General features: G+C 46.7%; 2 protein-coding genes across 3 annotated transcripts in view; one reads left to right on the top strand and one right to left on the bottom strand.

Annotated features, from left to right (window-relative positions):
- NTSR2 (neurotensin receptor 2) overlaps positions 1-1,586 on the top strand; it is a 31,423-nt gene extending 29,837 nt beyond the window's left edge. Inside the window, exon 4 of the mRNA XM_088444596.1 lies at positions 1,195-1,586. Within this exon, the coding sequence (XP_088300722.1) occupies positions 1,195-1,387 (193 nt within the window). The 3' untranslated portion in view covers positions 1,388-1,586. The remainder of the gene's footprint in view (positions 1-1,194) is intronic.
- Positions 1,587-6,297: 4,711 nt separating this feature from the next.
- The window catches only part of GREB1 (growth regulating estrogen receptor binding 1), a 147,461-nt gene continuing 127,353 nt past the window's right edge, over positions 6,298-26,405 (bottom strand). For both annotated transcript variants that reach the window (XM_088444594.1, XM_088444595.1), the window contains 7 exons: positions 25,559-25,763; positions 20,342-20,516; positions 18,724-18,942; positions 10,038-10,173; positions 8,127-8,327; positions 7,637-7,775; positions 6,298-6,716 (listed from right to left, as the gene is read on the bottom strand). In XM_088444594.1, the coding sequence (XP_088300720.1) occupies positions 6,553-6,716; positions 7,637-7,775; positions 8,127-8,327; positions 10,038-10,173; positions 18,724-18,942; positions 20,342-20,516; positions 25,559-25,763 (1,239 nt within the window). In that variant the 3' untranslated portion in view covers positions 6,298-6,552. The remainder of the gene's footprint in view (positions 6,717-7,636; positions 7,776-8,126; positions 8,328-10,037; positions 10,174-18,723; positions 18,943-20,341; positions 20,517-25,558; positions 25,764-26,405) is intronic.

Here is a 26,405-nt window from a genome sequence, read left to right as displayed (position 1 = left end):
CCCTGCCGCGTCCGCGGCAGGGGCTGCTCCATGATGTTGGCGTGGACTCTGCTCCCCAGCCAGCACCGCTCCAGAGGCACCTTCTGAATCGGGATGCGCAAAGCGGGCAGGAGGTCGCACGCAGTGGCGGGGACAGGGCATGTTGCCAGGTAAGAGGGACGGGGCCAGAAACAGGGACCAGGCACAAAAGGCTTTAATTGAAATTATTGATATGGTCCAAAAACGGGAAGTGAGGGAAAAAGATTAGATGGAAAGAAAGAATATGACAGATCAATAGAGAGAAATGCAGTAAGAGGGAACGAGAAAAAGAAAAAAGGCAATAAACATTACCAAAGCAATCAGCAAACACTACACAATGCTAAGCTCTGTTACTGACCAAAACCTGGAAACAAATAGGCTTTGGTCCACACACTTCTAGCTCCTTATATAATATCCCTATTGAAAACCCGCCCCCGCTGGCTATAGGCTACCTAACCAAGTGATTTGCATACATGGCAGCCCCCATCCTAGAGGTTTAAAACACCTCTTTCCTTATACTAATCATTTGGTTTCTCTTACATTGGGCGGAATTCAATTGTTTACGCAGTCCGGATCTCCCGTCTAAAGTGACAGGAGATCGCGGGACAGTATTCAATTGCTGCCATTTTTCACGCTGATCGCGCCCAAAGTGGTTGGGTGTAGCCGTATAAAGCAGCTACCCCCGACCAAAGTGCTGGGTGCGAAAAGTGATTTTGGGCGCCCAAACAGGTCACTTTTCAGCTCGCACCCTGCTGGGGCAGTGAGCTGAAATTGAGCGCTGGCAGCTGATCGTGCCCGATAGTAGCAACAATTGAATAGCTCCGTCGGGCGTGAAGGGGAGTAGAAACAATTGAATTCCACCCATTGATGTTATGGTACATACTGTATTAGGTGGAGATAACCTGTGTGGTGCTCAGCAGTTGATAGGGAAATACAAGTTCCTATCCTATATGCCTTTACTAAATACATTGCTTTTTATATTTGTATACAATCATGTTTTTTAGCAATGATTTTCTATCATCAGGCTGAGAGGTTTATTGTGGTATCCCAGGTATACATCCCAGCATATTACCAGTAAGTGCCCCCTGCTTTCTCCTGGAGTGTGTAGTCTTACAGCACAGAACAGCCAGTGCAATTTGTGTACAATTTAATTCTAATACTGCTTTCTTCCAATAGGTTTCTGTATACGTTCTACCACTATTTCTACATGCTGACCAACACGCTGTTCTACATCAGCTCTGCTGTGAATCCAGTCCTGTACAATGTGGTATCTTCCTCCTACCGCCAACTGTTCCTAAAGATGATCGGCTTGTCCTGCACCACAGAGGGCTCTCCCTCTGTATCCAGCTCCTACCGGGCCGGACAGTAATGTGCCTTTTACTTGCTCAAGCAAAGCATTAGTGTACGATAGTGTATAAATCTCTGCTGAATGTACTCCTATATGAGGACAAGTAAATCTAAGAGTCTCATCTCTTACCCTAGAGCCCGACGCATTCAGGGCTCTTACTTTCTACTGGAATTGTATTGTATTGGTTACCTCCGTGATGTCCGGTGGTCAGATCTGTGAAAGTGGCATTGTGCAGTTTTCCTATCGGATGCCATTTTGGTGGACTAAGACCAGTGAGCGCTCCAGAGGTGAGGGTGCAGCGTAGTCCAAAATTCAAATAGGGGAGCCACACCAACTGCCAGTGAGTCCTGGACGGAGATGTTTGACAGAGTTTGGGGTGACAGTTGTTGTGGCTCCCTTATTTGAGTTTTTGGGCTGCGTTGCAGCCCCACCTCTGGAGCCGCCACTGACTAGGACCATAGATGACCTCTCAGATAATTGGGACTTCTTCATCTTGACTGCATTCGCAAAACTAGAGAAGACTGAATCTACTGATCATCAGTGTTCTGTTGTCCACAAGAAATTACTTTATGATCATTTTCATTATTTTTTTAATTGCTTTAATTTTGACAAATGTCTATCTTGTCTGCCACTCAGTTTTTAGTAGAATAGTAAGTGTTATATATTCATGTTATGCCAGGACAGCGATGGGCAACATGATGTTTTTCTGAAGCCCCACCAGTGGCCCGTTGTTCTAGAAGGTCCACACATTGCATTGGTGGAAAAGCTTCCGATGATATCATTAGACCTTAACACCAGCCCAAGCAGTAGGTTAACTTAGGATTGGTCAAGCAGGAACATCACTGTCCAATCCAAGAGAAATCCGCTACATATACATAGGTGGACCCCCCACAGACTGTCCCCTCAATTAGTATCCGGACTCTGGAGTACAGCATTTTGCCGCTTCCACTCCGGTCCTCCTCAGTGGCTCATCTGTTCCGTGTACAGTAGCCGCTGCCGTACTTCACTGCAGTACAGTCTTTTGAGATGTCACGTCATCATCTCCAGAACTGAGGCAGAGAGCTGAATCCCAGACACCCAAAGCAACATTACTCTGCTCTTCAGCTTGGCAACCAGTGTTAACTGATAGTTAGTGGACGGCAAAGCAGCTGCCCAGAGGCATATATGGAGGAGTGAAACGCGTCACTCCTTAATTCATGTTTCCTTTCATATAAAGACCTTAAAGTGAACTTAAACAACACTTGAAATTAGAGCAGAAAGGAATATAACTTATAGAGTATTCTCTATGTGATTGTTATTAACTCTTGGCCCCACACTGAGGGCCTGATTCAGAGCTGAACGCTCTGACCAGAGCGCTCGCTCTGAAGCAGGGCCCTCTTCCCTGAAAATGGAGCGGCCTCTTGGACGCTCACATAGCTGTGGGTGACACCCACAGCATATGTGAGCGTCCATGATGATGGTCGTGATGGTCTTGACCATCGCGACCATCGGGCCTGCGATGGAGACCCTGCAGTAGGGTCTCGCTTCCGCAAGCCCTGGAGTGATTTTGGCTCTATCAGAGCCAAAATCACTCCCACTGACATCACTAGTGATGTCAGTGGGGCCGGCTTCAGACGGTAGGCATTCCCATGGGAACGCCTCCGTCTGGAAGGCACGCCCCCGGCACGCCCACCGAAGGGGGCGTGCTGTCAATCAACATCGACAGCACGCCCCCTTTGGTGCGAGACCCGAAGCGATGGAGAGCCCGTCGCTCGCCGGGTCTCGCGCATGCGCACGACGGAGCTCCCTCCGTCGTGCGCATGCGCAGTGGGGCAACATCGACCCGCTTGCGAGCGTACTGCCGCTCACGAGCGGGTCTAAATGACCCCCTGAGTTCTTGTGTCAAATAAAATGACGATTTGTACATAATACTTATTTTATTTAAAAAAAAAAAAATTGCACATATTAATTTAGACCAACAGTACTGCACATAGCACATACACTATTTACAAAAATATAAGTCATTTAAGATTAACATGCAAATTTAAAATACACCAAGTAGTTTTCTACCTAAAACAATCTACTAAACACAAAATCCCCATTCATTCTGTGGCTGTTACATAACATTTCCCTACACGTCCCGCCTGTGACTGGGAGCTCCGGAGGTTGTTGCTGAACATCGGCTGGTGACTTGCATTAGCACGCTATGAAAAGTGACTAGAAAAAAAATGGTCTGTTCAGTGGGCGTGTTATGGGAGTGTCCAGGGGCGTGTCAATGAAAGCAGCTGCGTTCACAGGCGCACACAGCTAGAAGGCTAAGTGCCCATGGTCAGATGGAAAAACTGCACCTGCTATAGGGCTGGTGCAAGTTTCGATGGTGTGACCGATGGTGGCGTGAAAGGACGGCGTACAGTGTTTCGATGGTGGCAAATCAATCTGTGTTACAGTATGCATGGGCACTGTAAACGGGCGTCTCATTCCTTGTCCATTCGGCAGGGCAGATGTACACCAGGGATGGATTCTGTAGTGGCATAGCATGAAGTCGCAGATGGGGACCGCCAATAAACGCTGCTGTGTGCGGCCCAGAACAGGCGCTATGAGAAGGAATACTGGTATATTTTATATTGTACAAAAGTCATCACAATAAAATCCATGGGATTTTTACATTAAAGGCTACAACTTTGTTTCTGCTCCAACTTCATAATGAATATAAATATTTTACAGTATCTTGCATTACAGTATATTGTATTACAGTATCTTGCATTACAGTATATCGCATTACAGTATATTGTACTACAGTATATTGCATTACAGTATATCGCATTACAGTATATTGTATTACAGTATATCGCATTACAGTATATTGTACTACAGTATATTCGTATTACAGTATATCGCATTACAATATATCGCATTACAGTATATCGCATTAGCACAATTGCAATGTATAGAAAATGTATTTTCAAATATATGGCTTTACCTCCCTATGGGGTAGATGTACTAAGCCTTGGAGAGTGATAAAGTGGAGAGAGATAAAGTACCACCAATTGGCTCCTAATTATCATTTTACAGACTGTGTTTGAAAAATGACAGGAGCTGCTTGGTTGGTACATCTCTCCCCAAGGCTTAGGACATCTACCCCTATGTCTTCAGCAGACTGACACAAAGGGCTGTTGCAGGGTTTGTGTGATGGACATTGCGTGTTTTCTCATTGCATCTATCTTGTCACTGAAGGTGGTAATCAGATTGTGGAAGAGTATACAGTGTGCACATATTGTAGGAAAGGGGTTCCCAAACTCTTCCATTACAGTACAGGTATTAAGGATATCGATATTTGAGCACATGTGACTAAATTAGTACCTCATTCAATTTGATTTACCATCTGGGCTCAAGCATGGATATCTTTAAAACCTGGACTGTAGTGGTGGAGTTTAGGAACCTCTGACATAGGCAATACGCAATGCAACGTTATGGCGTTTTGTATGCAGGGTTAGATTTCTTACACCTAGCATGGAGCTGGTGCAAGTGGTCACTGATAGTGATGACAGCTGGAATCTGTGTTCAGATGGGTTGATCCAGCCCAGACATACGTATAACATATGGGAGAATATATACATTTGGCTCTCACACCGCAGGAACAGGTATGGACAACTTACGTCCAACTATGCATCAGCCCTTATGTGTGAAAGGCTTACTGCTGTATCAAACACTTGATTTGAATATCATCTGATACAACGTAGTAGACTGGGGTACAGGCATAATTGTATTGTGTTCATTTGTCACTCATTTAACAACTTTATAATATAGTAATAATTCACTGACTTTAAATGTATCTTTGCAATTTATGTTGACCTGCAAAATGCAAACCTAATAAATTAATATTCCCTAAAAAACATAGGTCAGTTATAGGAAATATAGGCCCTCATTCAGAGCCACTCGCTAGCGGCAGTACGCTCGTTCCGAGCGATGTTCGCACATCTGCGCATGCGTACGGTTTTTAGTACGCATGCGCGAACCAGTCAGTGCGGCCGAAAATCGTTGGTACGCAATATAGCGAGGGCCTGCTATTTTGAGTGACAGAATGAGGCGTATGTGGGTGGTAACAGGGGAAGGTGCTTGAAAACGGGGAGTGGAGATCCGAACGCAGGCGTGCTTAAAGGTCAAAACGGGCGTTTTAAGGGAGTGCATATTTAATACAGCAGCGTCATTGACCACGTCACTTGGTTTTTTTTAACTCAGAACTGCTCGCAAAATAGCGGTTGAAAACACCAACCACAAGAATAGCGAGCAGTTCATACGCTGTACGATGTACTCGATTAATCTAATAAATAGCGGACATGACGTATGGTGCGTGCGGCCAGGGGGCGTTTTTATCAAAAAAACGAGCGTATGTTTTGCTCGCTCGTTCAGACTTAGAGGTGGGAACAGACTGCAATTTGCGAACGGATCATTTGAATAGCCACCCCTTGTTTTTGAACGAACGACCACAAATAGCGAACGGCTCTGAATCAGGCCCATAGTTGTTAGTTTATACATTTTTCAGAGCAATACTTATTTCTTTCAGAATCATGGAAATATTTAAATTATTGGTAATAATGAGCAATCTTGATGCCAGTCACCAAGTATATCAGAACGCGATGATCCTATTACAAGCCAACTGCATCATGGATAAGTCTGCGGCACCCAATGGGTGGGAATTGTCCTATAGCATCTCATTCTGCTCTTCATGGGCTGGGCTAGCTGTAACTCCTCCCCCTGTCAGGTTACTTTATGTTGTTATCTCATAAACACCTTCAAAACCTTTTTATTTTTTTTAAACAATGTCATACTTCCTCTTTAAAATAAAAAATACTCTAAACATACTGTAGATATTAACACAATAAAAATGAAAAACAAGCTGGAATTCCAGCAATATTTTCCAGAAAAAAAAAAAAAAGGTACAAAAGCTCCTGTTCCACAGTGCTTGTAAATATATACAAATACATTTAAATACAAATAAAACTAAGAAAAAAAGTCACACGTATTTGTGTCCACTGTAAAATATTTACCATGTCAGGTATTGTGGCTTGTTGCCGTTAGCAATACAACCTAGTTTTTATCCAGTGCAAAATACAAATAGTAGTTTTCCCTACTTGGAGAATACAGGTACGGATAAATATGAATGTAAAGTTCCTGTGTAGCGCTGTCCATAATACAGGCCACTGCTTTTAAACATGGCGTCCAGTCAAGATGAACAAGGGTTTGTCTTCCTTAGCGTTGGCTGTTTGGAACTCGTCCCGTAGACGGAACTGCCACTCGTCCTCCAATTCTAATCTAACTACTGTCTGGCGGAGTGAATTGCGGTCCTGGCACACGACACACAGGGTGGCACCTGTACAAGTAAAGAAGATGGTTATTATACACTTATAACAAGCACAATTGCAGCTGCTGAATTTTGAAAAGTTTAATCTGAAATAGGTGGTGCCAGAGCCGAATATAATGAGCACGTCGCTCTATGGTCTTTTTTTTCTGACATTGTTTATTTACTCAGCTATCACTTAAAACCAGAAATAGGCGACCTGTGGGTTTCTAGCAGGTGTGGAACTAAAAGTCCCAGCATGTTGGGAGGTCTACCTCCACGATTGTCGAAGAGCCATCGATGCTTCAAAAAATGGGATTGATGCTGGTGACTCCCGTGCCAGCTTGCTTACGCAGTAAATGTATATTGGACTTTTTTTTGCATGCACAGAAGCAAAAATAAAAAACAACAACAAAAAAAACACTCAACTGCGTACAACATCGACATTGCGTCCATCTGTGAATTAGTCCCTATGATAGAAATGTGCCCCTGATTCTAACCCATAGGTCTGGAGAACCCGTTTAATTCTTGGGCCAGATTAATGGCCCACAATATTCTCTGCTAACTCTCTGGCTCAATTTTCTTATGACAGGCTTTCTCTTATACATATAACGATGTGGCTTCTCATTCGCTCCATATTACAACACACACCCCAAATCCTGCTGGTTAAATCCTTCCGAGATGCTTTAAAATGTCTAATCCATTCGCTGACTATCACTAATATTTCCCATGCTGTGAACAAACTAATTATATATACTGCAAGCGATTTGATCTCTTGGTACACTGTAATTCACTGAGAACACCTCTATCACAAATGCAATTAAATGCTTTTCTTTGATGAACAAAAGGAACATGACATCGTAAGGTAATGATGGTGGCTTATGTTACTTCATGCCTGCTTGGAGGAGGATTAGCACAGACAAGGAATTTGCATCTGTCAGTGTCCGACTTACCTGTTAGAAACTGGAACTTTTTCAAGAAACTGGCAACGACGAAGGAGTCACTGAGGTGCAGCAGGAGCCCGCTGAACGTCACGCCCGTACAGTTAACGTTGACAGAGTGAGGCCGCGAGCTTACATAGCAGACCGTCACCTGAAACACACAAATGCGAATGAGGCAGCCATCCCATAGGCTGAACACGAAGCCTTTTACATTACTAGGAGCCAGTTGTGTCACTGAGATACAAAGGCAGACATTTTTGTGGGCGGAACCAATGTCCAGCCTATCAATTCACTAGTTTCTAGCGCCTTCACTGAGGCACGAGGTACAAAGTTCCTCACGGGTCAGTGATGCTGCTAGGAACTAATGAATTGATAGGTTGTAGTCTCCATTATAAATGTCCCCCTCTGGGCACACTTTAAAGGTTAGCCACAACTTGTGTAAAATATATATTATAAATGGAAAATCATTAGTTGTTGGCAATTATTTGGCTTCTCTGTGTACCTGAGGTCCTAGGTTCAGGTAACAATTCACAATGAGCACCGGGTGGCTGGTGTTATTCTCAGACAGTGGGAAGAATCGCTGGCTGTGAGACTGGAGGAATTTCTCCAGCAGCAGCTGTGCGGGGGCAGCGAGGATGGTGTGTTTGCTATCCGGGGCACAGATGTAGTGAGCCGGTGAAATAGACATTGATGAGTCAAGGGCCTGGAGGGCAAACATAGAAAGCAATTGTTAGAACCAGGACATTCATTGTAATCCTGCTAAGCTGACATTTCATACAAGATGTATAGGGCATTTGACACTAGGAGGTCTAGTTACTAAGCAGTATTAGGAGACAGAGTGGAAAGTGATAAGGTGCCAGCCAATCAGCTCTCATCTGTCATTTTTCAAACACAGCCTGTGAGATGGCAGTTGGGAGCTGATTGGCTGGCACCTTATCACTTTCTTATCACTTTTCACTCTGTCTCCTAACACTGCTTAGTACACAGACCCCTGAATTACTGGCAGACATGAAAAACGTTATATATTATCATACTGTTTTACCAAGACCCCCTTCTCTATTATATAGGCAACTTGTGGCACTTCGACTGCTGTGGAACTACACATCCCAGCATGCATGACCAGTTTTGCTGTGAAAGCATGCTAAAACTATTGCAGGGCATGCTGGGATGTCTAGTTCCACAGCAGTTGGAGTGCCTGAGGTTGCCTACCCGATATAACTAATCCAGCACTACATGCAAATGTTGATACATTTTAAATATATAAATACTTGCATAAAAACGTTAGATACTAAAATAAGTCAAATCTCCTTCGGCTCAGGTGTCATAATATGTAAAGTGATTTTACTGAAAGAGTAGTTGATGCTTGGAGCAGACTTCCAACAGATGTATTTAAATAAAAAAAAAAAAACAAGTTTAAATAAACATAGTTGGGCTAATACACTGGTCAGGCCCTAGGATAGACCATTATTATATGAAATGGGCAGACTATATGGTTCATCGGTCACTGAGCCCGATTCAGAGGTAAATGCTAATTCAGTGTCGACTGCATCTTTTTACACAGCGCAATTGCTCCTTTATGATAATGCCGCAGCTGATGTACAGAGACGCCAACCAGCTGCGACGCTAATCTGTCACTGTGCTCACTATCGGTCACACCATCGAACATTCCACCCGCCCTATGAAGTTTATCTGTCTGAACTTGGCCACCAAAATCGGTGCAACTGCGGCAAAAGACTCGAGTTGATGACCATGACGTGCCCATGTCTGGCTAGCCACCCCTCTGTTGCCACCCAGGAACGCCCACCGAATTTGCCTCCCTCTGCGTCCAAATTAGGTCTGCGTCCCCAAATGGTAACCATCGGGGCACATGCACAGTGCAGCACAGATGCATGCTCAGACTGAAACCATCGGCCGCTTGCACCAGACATCGCCACAGCTTCTGCTGATTAAAATGATATGCGGCATGCCTATATTCTGTGTGCGACTGTGGGTGTAACTGCATGCAAAATGCTACGTTACAGTGTCACAGCCACTGACACTGTAACGTAGCATTTTGCATGCAGATACACAGAGAACATAGGCATGCCGCTTATTTTAATCAGCAGAAGCTGCACGTATATCCTACTCGCAATGCTGTGCGATTAAGATGCATTTGAAGGGAAAAAGTTGCACAAAAATACACTTGGCCCTACATTGCTACATTGCATTGCGCAACTAGAAGGGCTGTTTAATGCGCAAGGAGGCTAGATGTAAGCGAACACGTCTGTATGTGCTATCAGATTTCTGGGAACGTGATAACAATTTCACCATTGACTGATTCACAGGAATCGGAATCAGCAAAATTCTCCGATATCCCGTGAAACCTGTTCACCTGTCGTCATTCATGAAGACTAAACGTGTAAATTATTCTCACTTTTGGCTTTATGTGCAGAGATCGGTGTCCTCCCAGCGCAATCTGCTTCTTCATAACACAGAAGTTATTAAACTGACATATGAGCAGCCCCGAACTGTTCACTCTCAGATTAAAGTCCACGTCATCACATGTGAACCTGGCAGAGGGAAGAGAGAGCGGCAGGAAATGTTATACAGGGTCACGTTCTGAAAGACAACAATTAAAATCCATGAAAGTCAGATTATTCTACGCGTCAGATCAATGGCATGAGGTGTTATATCAGTAACACCTTCACCATTATACTGGGGTTTATAAAACAGCATGCACCACTGATCTTCATAGTATACCTGATATTGGGCCTTATTACATACCTGATATTAGGCCTGATTCAGAGTTGTACAATTGTGATGTTTGATGACCGGCGCAAACGCAGGACCTGTACAACACATGTGCCGATCACTGATCGACATGCTGCGGCCGATTGGCGGCGGGTGGGTGAGGTGTGCCGAGGCCAGGGCCTGCTCAGCAGTGCCAGCGGCCAGTCTGAGAGTAAGCTTAGGCTTACTCAAATGACCGAAGGCTGCGACCATCACAACCGATGGTCGCGATGATGGTTCGATGCTATATCGGACGCAAGGACTCAGATCCGCGATGATGGCAGGAGGCGACTTTTATCCTTAGATGCTTCCGGTGGCATTACAATATGAACTGTACGGTATTGCACAGCGGCTGCATACAAACACGCAGCACAGCCGTGCAGTACCGTACAACCATAAATCAGGCCCATTGTCTGCCACACTGGTCATTTTGTACCAGATTGGCCCGTAAGCGTTGTCCCGCATACTGCCTGAACATAATACAATGGGGCAGGGGGGTGAAAGCTGGATAGCCACTGATGATCAGCCTCTCAAGATTTCCAAAATCTTTGTAACCTGTGACCTGCTATATGTGCAGTCACATTGCTGACAGCTGGTGCACACAGACTGCAGAGTGATGTATTCCCACACACACACACAGACTGCAGAGTGACGTATTATCACACACACAGACTGCAGAGTGACGTATTATCACACACACAGAATACATAGTGACATATTATCACACACACAGAATGCATAGTGACGTATTCCCACACACACAGACTACATAGTGACGTATTCCCACACACACAGACTGCATAGTGACGTATTCCCACACACACAGACTGCATAGTGACGTATTCCCACACACACAGACTGCATAGTGACGTATTCCCACACACACAGACTGCATAGTGACGTATTCCTACACACACACAGACTGCATAGTGAGGTATTCCCACACACACACAGACGGCATAGTGAGGTATTCTCACACACACAGACTGCATAGTGACATATTATCACACACACAGACTGCATAGTGACATATTCCCACACACACACACTGCATAGTGACATATTCCCACACACACACACAGACTGCATAGTGAGGTATTCCCACACACACAGACTGCATAGTGAGGTATTCCCTCACACACACAGACTGCATAGTGACGTATTCCCTCACACACACAGACTGCATAGTGATGTATTCATTCCCTCACACACACAGACTGCAGAGTGATGTATTCCCACACACACAGACTGCATAGTGACGTATTAGTACACACACAGACTGCATAGTGACATATTCCCACACACACAGACTGCATAGTGACGTATTATCACACACACAGACTGCATAGGGACGTATTCCCACACACACAGACTGCATAGGGACGTATTCCCACACACACACACAGACTGCATAGTGAGGTATTCCCACACACACACACAGACTGCATAGTGAGGTATTAGTACACACACACACACACACACACACTGCATAGTGACGTATTCCCACACACACTGCATAGTGACGTATTCCCACACACACACACACTGCATAGGGACGTATTCCCACACACGCAGACTGTATAGTGACTTATCCCCCCATACACACACAGACTGCATAGTGATGTATTCCCATACACACAGGCTGCATAGTGACGTATTCCCCCATACACACACAGACTGACATATATACACACACACACACACACACACACACACACACACACACAAGGTCATTTATAAAGTGCAAAATCGCTGCACAAAACAAGAGATATGGTAAGAACTTACCTTTGTTATCTCTGTTTCTACGAAGTCCATAGGGTCCACAGGGTTGACCTTGGGGTATAGGTTGGGAACCAAATCCGGGCACCACGCAGTTAAAGCTTTTAGCTCCGAGGATGCACTGGGTCCACTCTCCCTATAACCCCACCCCCAAACCAGAGGCACCTCAGTTTGTAAGTAGCCAAAGGCCGGAGGAGGAAAGAAAGAGAGAGAAGACTGGAACACTCAAGAACCATGCTCACAGAGAAGGAGATGGGAAACCGGTGACCAGTAACCACAGCCCATATGAAGCCAGGTGAGTCAGGGACGTTGCTGTGCAGCGAGCCACCCACAGCTCGAGTAGAATAAGCATCAACAGAAACAGAAAGGCCTACCCTATGTGTAGGCCCCTGAGATAGTCATATGAAGACATCTAGCCAAAGTCAGTCTATTGGCCGGCCATCCTTTCCTGTGAAATCCAAAGACCACAAATAAGGAGTCTGATTTTCTGAAGGAACTTGACCGGATGACATAAATCCGGAGAGGCCGGACCACAGTCAATGAGGCCACACCAGCCGAGCGGACTGGTGACTGAAATGTCAGTACCATAAAGTACCAGAAAAATATAGAACTAAAAAAACACTTTAGGAAAAGACACAGGGCGAGTGCAACTCACAACCCTGACATGGTGGACTAACCGGAAAAGGGAGCCACATGAGAACGCTCCCAATTCAGACAGACACTCTCCTGGTAGATGCAAACGCCATAAAAGAGAGAGAGAGAGACTAAGCTATAGACCATGTAATAGCAATCAAAGCTAGTAGTTCAAATGAAGGTCCCTGGAGGGCACAAAGAACCACTACCAAATCCCAAGGAGCCCCTAGGGGAGACAAAGGGAGGCATAATCCAGAAAACACCCTGAAGGATGGATCGGATACCGGAGAGTGTAGCAATTCCACAGCCGAACCCTACTGACAGTGCAGAGATCCGCACTCTCAGAAAGGCCAGGCAGAAGGCGAGACCCAAGCCAGCTGGAAGGAATGCCAGAACTTCTGGAAATCCTAAACACCGGAGGATTGTAGCGACAGGTACGATACCATAAGAATTATGTATGCCACAGTCTGTGGTAGATCCCAGCAAAAGCTGGCCTATGCGCTCTAAACATTTCAATGATGACAGAGCCAGGGAAGCCTTAGGACCACAGTAGAGACGCAGTCAAAGACAAATGATCCAGGTCCAGGGAAAAACAAGGACCCTGAGACAACAGGTCTGGATAGTGAAGCCGCAGGAACGGAGCATCGATGGGGAGACTCCGAAAATCTAAGTACCAGTGACGTCCGGGACGATCTGGAGCCACCAGAAGGAAAGCCCCTCCGTCTCGAATGAAACTTCCGAAGACCTCGAGGAAGAAGGGAGACCGGTGGACACAGGTGCACAAAGTGGAAGGACCACTTCACTGACAAAGAGACACTGACGGTTGCTTCAGTACCCCTAGTGCTGGACTGTAATACCGGTAGTGTGTGATAGAGTCAGAAGGCCACGAGGATCACCTCAGGGAGGCCCCCTCTGCTCACCAGGAGTTGAAACCGCTCTTGGAGAAGAGACTAGTCCCTGGGATGCATGTTGGGAAGGCTGAGGAAGCCCACTCCCCAATGGAGAGCTCCTGGAATGAACACTGCAGAGATGGCCGGGAGGAGACCCTCGGACTATGTCAGAATGTGTGACATTCCTGTCAGTGCCACCCAACGACCAGTGTTGCCTAGATGGAAGCCACTGTTGTGACACTGTCGGACTGAACCTTTTCAGGTTTACCGTGAAATATGTGTTAGGCCAGAGTGAAGGCCCAAGACTGCCTGAAGTTCCAACAAGTTAAGTGGCAGGGCGGAATCGACAGACTTCTAACTGCCCCGAAATGAAAGCTGACTGGACACTGTCCGTAGCAAAGAATACCCTGGACGAGATGGCCATAGCCACCCGGACAGAGACAGACTTGCCTCCGAAGAGAGCATCATCATTTTAACAGTGATCCGATGGAAAAAACTTGTTCCCTCTGGAGAGGAGCCAATTATGGCAAGGCCTGGAATGGAACCGAGCATATTCCACCCTACCAAAAGGTAGACACTCTGGATTTTTGACCGCGCATCACAGAGTGTAATGACATATGTCGACTGCGTAGACATCCGCGAACTCCGAGTTGAAGAGTAGAGATCTTGTCTTACACCAGAAGAATTCTCAGATTTTGAGAATCCAGCAGGGATCCCAGATGAAGAATACCCTGTGAGGGATGCAGAGAGGACTTTTTCCCCGTTGATTAAAAAACTCTGTGCCGAGAAGAAGCCACGGTTATCCTGACCGGGCTGTAAAGTACCTCGGTGATCCTGCTAAGAGCAGGAGGCCGTCCAGATACTGGTGCAGTCGGATACACTGAACAGGTGAACTGTCAAAAAATCCATAAAGCTGGTAAACCCCGGTGGGGCTGAGGACAGTCCCAAAAGGCAGAACTCGAAAATTGCAAGTGTTGCTGTGGCACAACAAACCTGAACCCATGCTGATAAGAGGGCTCTATATGTACCCGTAGGTACGTGTCCTGAATATTCCGCGATACCATAAAGTCCCCAGGTTCCAAATATCGGATGATGGAGCATGGTGGACTCCTCCTGAGTCCAGGCACCCTTAGAATCTGATTCAGGGATTTGAGGACAGTCAAATGAGGACCAGTCGGTCAATGCGCCAGAAAGAAGTAGAATAACCAGTCCCTCACTGAGATAGTGAGGCTGGCCTAAATAGCTCTGCTTACCGCAAAGACTGTATAGCTTTCTGGATTTGTAAGGCCCTGATCGGGTCTGAAGAAGGGCCCGTGTAACAACACCTGTGAGGAGGCCGCCTGAGCAATGAGAGGCCGTACTCGTGAGAGATTACCACTCCTACCCAAGCATCCGTGGTGACTTGACACCAGCACTGGGTGAACTGAGAAAGTAGGTATCTCACTCAGGAATCCCCCAGATGTAGACCTGTCCCATCAGGCTGAAGGTTTAGCCTTAGAAGCAGGGTCGTCTGGAAGTCCAGGTCTGCTCGTACTTCCGATTGTAGTGGGAGTAGCTAAAGACTCATCAGTGATACTGCCAATGATGCAACAATCTTGTCAAGATCAGGACCAAACAAGATTCTCATAGATGGTGTCTGCACCTCTGCTTTCCCAGAGCGCAGCCATAGTATATTGCGGCGGATACAGTCGCAGCCGAAACCCAGAAGGTTAGAAGACTGGAATCCAATGTAGCTATTCCCACATTTGACAACTGCATATTTTATGTGAGCGGCAAAAGATATTTGAACCCCAGACGTATTGAAGGGGAAAACCGTTACAAATGCATCAGCCCATTATGCAATAGTATTAACCAACCATGCGCTGGCCATGGTAGGACGGGCAACAGCCCCTGAAAGCGAGTATATTGATTTCAGGCAAAGTTACCACCTACGGATCCATAAAATCCGTCCAGGCCGGAATGGGAGGTGTATTAATGCCTGTAAGACGATTAACATACAAATCCACCCCAGGAGGTGATTACTATAACTTGTGATGACCCTCAGGGAATGGGAAACAGGAGGCCTTTGTGACTCCTCGTATCTGGCGACAGCCAGACTCCCGCCATGAGATCCACCCGCTGGACAGAAATGGGGAATGTATGATACAAGTGCAGGATCGACATTCTCTATAACCAGAATGGACCTGGCTACCAGCCCCAAAACAGAGATAATAATAATACTTGAAATCGGCTCCCCCCATATAAGAGGGAAAGAGCCCAATACATCATCCAGTTCACGGCAGAGCCAACTGGGAAGTAACCACAGGGCGTATATCACGCCATTTTCTTTTCGCAGAAAAAGACATCCACCCGGGTGGCTGTTGTGGTAATCCCTGCAAGGGGAATGACAGACCGTTGTGGTACCGGAGGTAATTCATGTACTGTGAAAAAACCCAGGCAAGGAGCGATAGTCTGTGCACAGGGGTAAAGTGCAAGAAACTGCTAGATACCCTGAGTTGAGAAGGGCAGTATGGTGAAGTAACCCCAAGTGAGTTACGACAATGGGGCCCGCCCAGCGATCCACAATGGAGGATCCTGAGAAAACAAACCGCCCAAGGGGGTTGTGTAAGGGGCCCAGCAACAGATGGTGCCGCATACATAATCCTTTCTGAGTCAAATCCTCTGCACTAATACCTGCAGTCCATGTCATGCAGGATAGCAAAAAAATGGGTGCAGTATCGCGCAGTATCTCCTGGTCAGACATATCGGATTATCTTGGCGGAAATATTAAGCAGCGCCATACCGGTCCTGACTGATGCTAAGATTAGCTGCAGGGACCCATTATCAGCGTATGCAACACACAGTTCCACCCAAAATATGGCAACGTGCGCAACGCAACAGTATATGACAAACCTCACAAATATTGACAAGGTACACCTGTATTAGGGCAGACAGAAAGAAAAGGGATAGATATACACTGACAGGTGAGAGAAAAAGCAGACAGTCAGCACTAGCATAAGTCACATAAAATGCAGACATATATATACACTTTACATACATAAGCATAACATATAATATACTGCACAGTGTCGCTACATTCAACTGCCCAGATTCAGTGTCTGGGAAGGCTATAGCGCTGTGTACACTCACCCAAATGACCAGGTGCACAGGGGGACTGGGCTCACTGTTATCCTCGGAGATTTCTGCAGCTGCACCACAGAAGAAAATGACCGCTGGAGACCTCAGAGGAAGCGTGGCCCACGGAGGAAGCAGCTCAGCGACGCCAGACTATAGGTATTGAAAGGCGCGCTGAGCTGAGGGGAGGAGCCGCTACAACAGGGAATGCTTCCCCCCCAGGCCGGCTATAAACCACCGAGCCGGCTCTCAGCGCCGATCGTGAAATCCTTTGTGGTCTAGTGGACACGCGGGGTATGCCTCTATGGAGGGGGAGCCCGCCGCCACTGCCAGCGCCTCCGGTCTGTCCCCAGAGACCGGAGGCATCGGACTGCATTTTAAATGCGCGGATCACCGCAAGCGGTAATCCGCGACCTTACCTGCTCCCCGTCAATCCGGCAGCAGTCCTGGGCGCCTGCAGAGTTCGGCTAGTACAGACTCTGGGGTCCCGCTGAGATCCCCAGATCTGTGCTGGCATCTCAGCGCCGGCGGGGTGATGGAGCGGCAGCTTGGACGACCCATGGACAGTCCGACGCTGCCGCTCTAAAAAGTGCAAAGTAAAAAGAAAAATCTTTGTCCTTAGAAAAAATAAAAATAAGCTTAGGGGCTGCTAATCAGCCCCCCCTGCGATAACAGTGACCCGTCTCCGGCCGGGCACCAACTTAACCTGAGGTGCCTCTGGCTTGGGGGCGTGGTTATAGGGAGAGTGGACCCAGTGCATCCTGTGAGCTAAAAGCTTTAACTGCGTGGTGCCTGGATTTGGTTCCCAACCTATACCCCAAGGTCAACCCAATGGACCCCCTATGGATCCTGAAGTAGAAATGCAGATTTTAGCAGCCTTAGGAGATATGAATTTTGGGGTGCTTGTCAGATGTGAAATACAATCTATTAGAAATGTGCCTACAGTGATGACGATGTCTCAGGCAGCAAGTTGGGGGTGGGGGCAGGAAATTTTATTTTCATTCAAAACTTCTTAGTCTCTTTCACCGTGTTGGTAGGTCTAAAGATGCTTAATAAATTTAAATATTTCTCTCTTAAAATGTACATTTATGGTAGCTTGTATATGCAAAAAAGGCAGCATTTTAGTCACTGTCCCAGTCACCAGAACATATAGGCCCTGACTGGCTCACTGATAGTTGGGGTCCCAGCTGGTACAGGTCCTCTGCCTTATTGCTGTGGCACCATGGGTATCCAGCTGCCCTGATTCTATAGCAAAAGCTCATCTGCTGCTACTTAGAAGTTACATTACATCTCTAACACTTCCAGCATTTTGGACTTGAAGGCAAAATCCAGTCTATAAAGAGACAACAAGTTTGGGGAGTGCTGTTGCCATGGATACAGGGTTACTACGTAACAATGGGGACCTCTGTTTGTATCACACTGAGGAAACTGAAAGTAAACCTGTCACACCAGAGGGTCTAATTCAATGGGAGAGATGTACTAAGCCTTGGATAGAGATAAAGTTGATGGAGATAAAGGGGTAGACATATGAAGCAGTGAAAAGATTGGAGAAGTTGCCCATGGCCACCAATCAGCTTTGAGGTTTCATTTATCAAATACATTCTATAAAATGATAGGTAGAAACTGATTGGTTGCCATGGGTAACCTCTACACTGGCACACTTCTCCACTGTTTTCATTACTTCATACATCTACCCTAAAGTACTTTATCTCCATCCACTTTATCCCTCTCCAAGGCTTAGTACATCTCCCCCACAGCTTGTAAAGTGACAGATAGGAGCTGATTGGTAGTTACTTTATCTCTCTCCAAGGCTTAGTACATATACCTCCCCATATTTGTAAACCTTATAATGCAATTAAAACTTCATCACTCATTCTCCGAGGCTCATTCATATAGATGAAGCAGCCCACCCACCTGTTCTGATTATACTGCACGTCCTGCGTGAGGTCCACATTGAGGAGGATGAAATCGTGCAGGTGGCAGCGGGAGAAAGGCTCACTCATGTCTCTGCCTTTGGTTTTACTCGTCCATTTCCGCATCCCAAGTTGGGCGTACTGAGCGATGTCCGGGGTCGCCTCCATGTGCTGCAGAATGTACTTTAGAGACACATTTCTCTCAGTCCACGAGCATTCCCTGGGCGATAAATCATCAGACAATGTGAGAGTCACAAAATGACAATGATGAGTCAGATAAGATGACATTGGGCTTTGTCTTCTTCTATTCATGCTTAGGGGTCTAGTTACTAAGCAGTGTTAGGAGACAGAGTGAAAAGTGATAAGGTGCCAGCCAATCAGCTCCCAACTGTCATTTTTCAAACACAGCCTGTTGAGATGACAGTTAGGAGCTGATTGGCTGGCACCACATCACTTTCCACCCTGTCTCTTAACACTGCTTAGTAAACAGGCTTTTTTCTCATCTATCCTTTATAGACTCGTTTATTGGGGGTTGTAGAATGTATTTTTCATACTTTAATAGTTGAGCTTAGCTGATTGCAGTGGTCAGTACCCAATTCCTTCACCTCCGTGGTCATTTTCTATCACATGTAGGAGTTCTCTAAGCGGGTACAGGATGCCGGCGCTGATAATCCCGACAGTTAGAATCCCTACGCTGGCATTCCGACAGGGTGAGGGTACCGACACCTGCAGGTAAGTATCCCAAACCTTTCCCTCCCTCCCTGCACCCTAAATCTAACCTTCCCCCCGCACAGCATAAACCTAACCCCCCACAGCCTAAACCTAACCCCCTCCACCCCCCACAGCCTAAGCCTAACCCTCCCCACCGCAGCCTAACCCTCCCCCCGTGCCTAGTCCTGACCACTAACCCCAGTACTTACCATGGGGATGCCAGCGGTCTGGATGCTGGCGCCGGGATTCTGACTGGTGTCGGGATTCCAGCACCGACATTCTGACCGCCAGCATCCCGACAGCCGGGATATAAACTACAATCCCTCTAAGCTTTAGAAGTTAGCATTTGTTAAAGAAGAGTACTTACTGTAAACACAAAAGGCCCACTATTCTCACATTCAGCAAGTGGCCTGATATTGCTCAATATGGCAAATACTAGACCACAGGTTCTCAAACTCGGTCCTCAGGACCCCAAACAGTGCATGTTTTCCAGGTCTCCTCACTGGATCACAAGTCAAATAATCTCCACCTATGGATCTTTTAAAATGTGTCAGTGAGTAATGAATACACCTGTGCACCTGCTGGGTGACCTGCAAAACGTGAACTGTGTGGGGTCCTGAGGACCGAGTTTGAGAACCTCTGTACTAGACTAACAATAGGAAATGAGTTATACATTTATAATCCTTTCCCTTTAACCTTTGTATTTTATTGTGTTCTGCTGCTGTGTGGCATGAATGGCCTTCTCCATATTACTGGATTATCCCTATATACCTATATACTGTTGCTGTACACATACATAGAAAAGAAAACAATGCAACAGTCCACTAAACCACCACATAAATAGCAATGCCCCAGTCAGCACTGCTCGGCCTGAAATGCCAGCACTGGCTATCCGGACTCAGCTGTACCTCGGGTGGCCGTCTGTCACACTGACTTCCGCAGCGTTCCACATCACACAGGAGTCATCAGCGATGACGATGAAAGGCCAGACGTCTTGGGGCCGGACCCCCAACTCGGCTTGTCTGTTCCGCTCCAGCTCCAGGTTGTGATATGATAGCTCCTTAATTAGGAAATGAGCAGCTCCTGTGGACCGCAGCCCGCAGCAGACAAGGGCAGTTCATTAGTTTTCTGCAATCTATAGGAATGTCTTTTTACAGCTGGTTAAATGAATGCTCCAGTTAAAGGCTAATCTTTACTGCCAATACACTTACTCAGCTGTGAACACAGACTATCACTAACTGTGCACAGGTCGCTACCGCTAGGTGAGCCTAAGGTGCCAGTCTATCAACGAGTGACACAGGGCTCTATTCATGTAAAACAGGGATCGAGAACCTCAGGCCCGGGGGCTGTATAAGGCCCGCGGAATCATTTGGTCTGGCCATCTGAGCTTTTTTTCTGCTAGCCTCATCTGGCGGGCAGGGTGCCTAGAATGGCACCCCACAGCCAGAATTTATGCAGCAGTGCCACCTGGAGCTTCCTTAGGATGCTTCAGACGGTCACACCGCTGCCCTTACAGCTAGGATGCTCCGGGCATTGCAGTAATCACCGGTGATTGTGGCCCCGCCCTGTCTGATGTCACATGGAGGGGGTGTGGCCTGCACCGGGCCCACAAATAATGTTATATATATCAAAATGGCCCTCAGCAGAAAAAAGGTTCCCCACCCCTAATGTAGAACATGAACTTGCTACCGAAAAATATGACTATATATATATCGCATCATTTCGATGTGATATATAATAATGTTCTGCAGCCATTCAGGTAAACCTTCCTCCGGTAAATGGCCCCTCCACGATCCCGAGAAGTAGCGCGAATACAGACATATCCAGAGTGCGATATGTCTTATTCCCACTACGCATCCACCGGTGTCTGAGACCAGCAGATCACGTCAGACCTGCTGCAAAGGACGTTGGTCTACAGGGGGCAGAGCCCGCTCCGGGTGCCGGGCAGAGAGCAGGGAAGTATTCAACCTCCCTGCTCTTTTCGCTACGCTGTACAGATTACGCCATCCCGAGATGGCAGATCTGAACACAGCAGAGTAATGGAAAGCTGAGCTTTCCGTTCTTCTATGAGTCACTCTCCCAATACTACTGTATGGGAAAATGATCCAGCCATGGAGCATGTCATGAACTTCTCAACTGTAACCTTCATAAATAGAAAGAGGCAGTGAAAAGCCCTGTTTTCAGCTAAACAAGGCTTTTCACAACTTCATGAATAGACCCCACAATGTCTTACTATCACTGCGGTGCCGCTTCACTATGTGCAAGCCTCTGACATGGTTGGGCAGCAGTCGGTACACTACTTCTTACCTGTGAAGCTATTGGCTGCTGCTCCTGCAAATTAGCAATGGACTGGGACTGTGGCTCTGGGCTATGATGTCACAACCTGTGCCTCACTCACTAGGGCAGGGGTGGGGAACCTTTTTTCTGCCAAGGGCCATTTTGATATATATAACATTATTTGTGGGCCTGGTGCAGGCCACGCCCCTCCGTGTGACATCACACAGGGCGGGGCCATAATCGACGGTGATTACAGCAATGCCTGGAGCATCCTGAGGATGCTCTGGGAAGCTGTAAGGGCAGCAGTGTGACCGTCTGAAGTGTCCTAAGGATGCTCCAGGCAGCACTGCTGCATAGATCCTGGCTGCAGAGTGACATTCTATGCACCCTACTAGCCAGATGAGGCTAGCAGAAAAAAGCTCAGAGGGCCAGACCAAATGATTCTGCGGGCTATGGGCCTGATTCAGAGCTGAACGCTCTGATCAGAGCGCTCGCTCTGAATCAGGGCCGTCCCAGCTAAATTTGGAGCGACCTCCTGGCCGCTCGCATAGCTGTGGGTGACCACCCACAGCTTATGCGAGCGGCCAAAAAGATGGTCGCGATGGTCTTTGACCATCACGACCATCGGGCTTGCGACGAGACCCTGCGGTAGGGTCTCGCTTCCGCAAGCCCAGGAGTGATTTTGGCTCTATCAGAGCCAAAATCACTCCCACTGACATCATTACTGATGTCAGTGGGGCCGGACTCAGACGGTAGGCGTTCCCATGGGAACGCCTCCGTCTGGCAGCCACGCCCCGGCACGCCCACCAAAGGGGGCGTGCTGTCAATCAACATCGACAGCACGCCCCCTTTGGTGCGAGACCCGGAGCGACGGAGAGCCCGTCGCTATCCGGGTCTCGCGCATGCGCGCGACGGAGCTCCTTCCGTCGTGCGCATGCGCAGTGGGGCAACATCGACCCGTTTGCGATCGTCCTTTGCTCGTGAACGGATCTGAATGACCCCCAATATACGGACCCCGGGCCTGAGGTTCCCCATCCCTGCACTAGAGGATAATATACTGCTACCTAGAGTATGTGATAACTGTAATTATCATGCAAGAGAAACTAATTAGAGCTCATAACCACTAGTCTTCAGTGCATTTTTGTACCTCGTTTTAGTGTTACTGTACCCGCTCATTGGTGATTTACTTGCATTGCAGTATCGTTATAAGTCTGTTCACTTTGGGAATCTCACTGTACAATGAGCTGTAAAACCCTCCCAAAAACAGACCTATATGTGTTTCTCATGTGTTTTCCCTAATGACTGTACTAGCATTACAGACACTAATAAAATGCAAATGGGCACAAAACCTTAATTAGATTTCACTAAAAACAAAATAATTTCCTACTAATCATTGAAATGTTTGGAAAGGGAAATAGAAAGGAGGCGTGATAACACAAGATGTAACGTTCATTTGTGTAAAAGATACAACAAGTGGAAATGTTAGAGCGCTGGGAAATGGTAAAGATCTTAGGGGTCGCTGTGTGTAATGAGGGGTGGAACATTACAGTTCCTTAATGAGCATCATGTCACCATGCCCTCGGCTCAGCCTTCTTTCAATTAGATGATCTACACTGCACACATCGCATCGCTTAATGTTATGGGCTTAGCTAAAGCAAGGGATTAATACATGTAGGAAGATGTGCAGTAGTCAGGCAGAATGAATCAGCTGTTCTCAGAAATCATAATTAATAGGGAGGGAGGGAGGGAACCCCCCACACACACACTTGTATTTGTATGTTTATGGGGGAGATGTACTAAGACTAGAAAAGTGAAAAAGTGGAGAGTGATAAAGTACCAACCAATCAGCTCCTTGTTGTCACTTTTTAAGCTGTGTTTGAAAAATGGCAGTTAGGACCTGGTTGGTTGGTACTTTATCACTCCCTACTTTATAAGGAATAGTAAATCTCCCCCTATGTATGTATGTAAGTATGTACTGTATCTATGATTATGTGTCTATTTGACCAGAAACTAAAAGCCAGCTCAACTTATTGCTCTTGTGGTTTGAGAACTCAGGGCCTGATTCATTACGGGTCGCAATGGCAAATGCAATAACGATTAAGCACGCAGTTCTACTGCGTTAGTATGCTAATCCATTGTGATCGCTATGTCGTCGCAGCACTACATAAGTTCGCCCACCTGACCATACACACATCCATAATCCATAGGAAAACCATTGGTACAATCGAGTACCATCGCAGCCTCACACACACTTGCGCAAGCCCTGACCTTACTCAGGAAGTACTAACTTCATCGCACGCTATGAGACCTCAGGCTGCGTAGGGCATCGCAGTGAAAAATGTATACACGTCCCTGCAACGGCGTTCAAAAGCACTGGCACGCCTGCATTTCGCTAACCACCCTCCCTCCGTTACCTCCCACAAATGGCACTTCCTGTCAATCACTCTGCGTAGTCACTGCGATCTCAGTCCCGATCGCAGTGGCAATACACAACAATCAGCCGATTGCGTGCGTATTAGCAGTTGCGATCCGTAATGAATAAGGCCGTCAGTTCATACATAGCAGTCTAACAGAGCCAGAGACATAACTAGAACTTTGTGGGCCCCATAGCAACATTTGGAAGGGACCCCTGCCACAATGCTTATAGAGAGACCTCTTTCTGCAGCAGTTGTTCACTTTTTGCCACATTACAGTGTCATCAGGTCACGCTTTGTCATATCAGTGTTCCTGATCACACTATGCCACATTAGTGCCCCCAGTTCACATTGTGCCACATTATAGTGCCTAGAGAACAGTAACTTACTAATGCTGCCATCTCACCTGGAAATTAGTTAAATAATATGTCAGTGTACTCAGATGGTTGAGCACGCCCTGGAGTCGGCAGTACACAGGGCACAACATCCCCACTGAGTCCCCCATACTGCTGCCTGCAGAGTCCTGTGACTGGAGTGAATTCCACAGCACTGCTCTCTGATGGCATCCTGCGCTTCATGCTGCCACATCCAGGACCTGATTAAGGGCCACATGAGCCTGGGGCTGAAAATGTTGCAAGGCCTATAGTGAGAAGCAGATGAGCTGTGACCAGTGCTGTGTGGGTGTGGCCAGTGCTGTGTGGGTGTGGCCAGTGGTATGTGGGTGTGTACACCCTGCACTATAAGCCCCAATGTCACCCTAAATACTTAAAAGTATAAAAATTACCAAATGGGGGGATTATGGTGTGGCATATTGTGACTTTAGGCATTACTGTGTGGTATATTATAAATTGGGGAAACTGTTATAAAGCTGGACTCCCCTGCACCTACCTTCCCCCGGTATGTTCCTCCCACCCCTCTGAATAAGCATGTGTGATGTGGCCAGGGCCAGATTATCGATGGAGCGTTTAGAGCTACAGCTCCAGGCCTCCACATAAAAGTAGGCCCATCATCATGATGGGTAGCGCTAGGTTTCTAATATGAGGAAGGAGGACTCTGTCTGTGAGAGCTTACCTGCTAAGAGGAGGGATGAACAACTGGAGAGAAGAGTAGAACAAGGGAGGACATGAGCGGAGATTTAGGAGGAGGGATGGTGGACTTTGAGGAAAAGATGTGTTTTAGGTTTAAATTAATGATTGAGCCCATAAGCAAACATGAATAACAATGACGGAAAGCAGACAAAGAGGTATCAGATGAAACACTGTACGTTTTTTCCTAGCTGGTCATAGCAACAATTTAAAGCTAAATCTACAATATACCATCCATAGAAGCTTCACCGTAAATGTAAAAACAATCACTAAACAGTAAAGTGCCACATGATAGTTCTGATGTATTGATTTTACTAATGTGATATCAGTAACTACAGTCTACACTTACCTACTCCAGCACTGTTGAAAATACTAGGCAGGACCAACATGATGTGGTTTGGCCAGTATTTTTTATAGATCGCCATCTCATACTCTTTGACCACTAAAATGTGCAAATGGCTGCTGCCGTCCATGGCGTGGTACAGATTAAACAGGCCGTGCTCGTGGCGGCCTGTCGTGGGGGTGAAGATGGGACTTTTCACGCAGTCGGTGCTCTAAGAAGAAATGACAGACAAATTTTATATTATGACAGTACAGACTTTAGTTATATCCAGAGTCCATACAATAATTTATGTATTGTATCTTGCTTCAGTGACAGACACAAATTAGCTCAATTAGGCACAGTACAGTACCCTTCCACTAGGGGGAGTTAAGAAACCACACAGGTTACATTTTCTAGTTTTTTTTTTTTTAATCCACCACCCTTTTATTTTTGCCACTTTCATCTGAGGGTAAAAAAAAGGGAAATAATTCAACAAGTCTAAATATATAGATGAACTGTACAGTATAATTATTAAATAATCAGATGTACATTGATATGTCATATCTCACGATAGTAGGCGCCAAGCTGGCCACAACGTCTTACACTGCCTGCCTCGTCCTGGCCATTTCAAGGCAGCCGAGATGCTGGGAGCAGCCACACTGCGTCAACCGCACAGGGCTGCTGGACCTGGCCATTGCCTAGCAGCCCGGGGAGCTTTCTCTTGTACCGCCTCTGCCCATCTCTACCGGACAGGTGCAGCGCATCTGTATGACTAGGAGGCTTGTCCCTGGCAGCTTCCTGATTGGCCATTGCTTGGGTAGAAGGCAATGAGGCCTTTGTTTCCTTGCCGGTTATAGCGTCCTTAACTTGAATC

This window comes from Taudactylus pleione, unplaced genomic scaffold, assembly GCF_031769625.1.
Source record: "Taudactylus pleione unplaced genomic scaffold, aTauple2 ptg000367l, whole genome shotgun sequence".
NCBI lineage: Eukaryota > Metazoa > Chordata > Amphibia > Anura > Myobatrachidae > Taudactylus > Taudactylus pleione.
The sequence above is the reverse complement of the archived record's forward strand: the minus strand, read 5'-3'. Positions and strand labels throughout refer to the sequence as shown.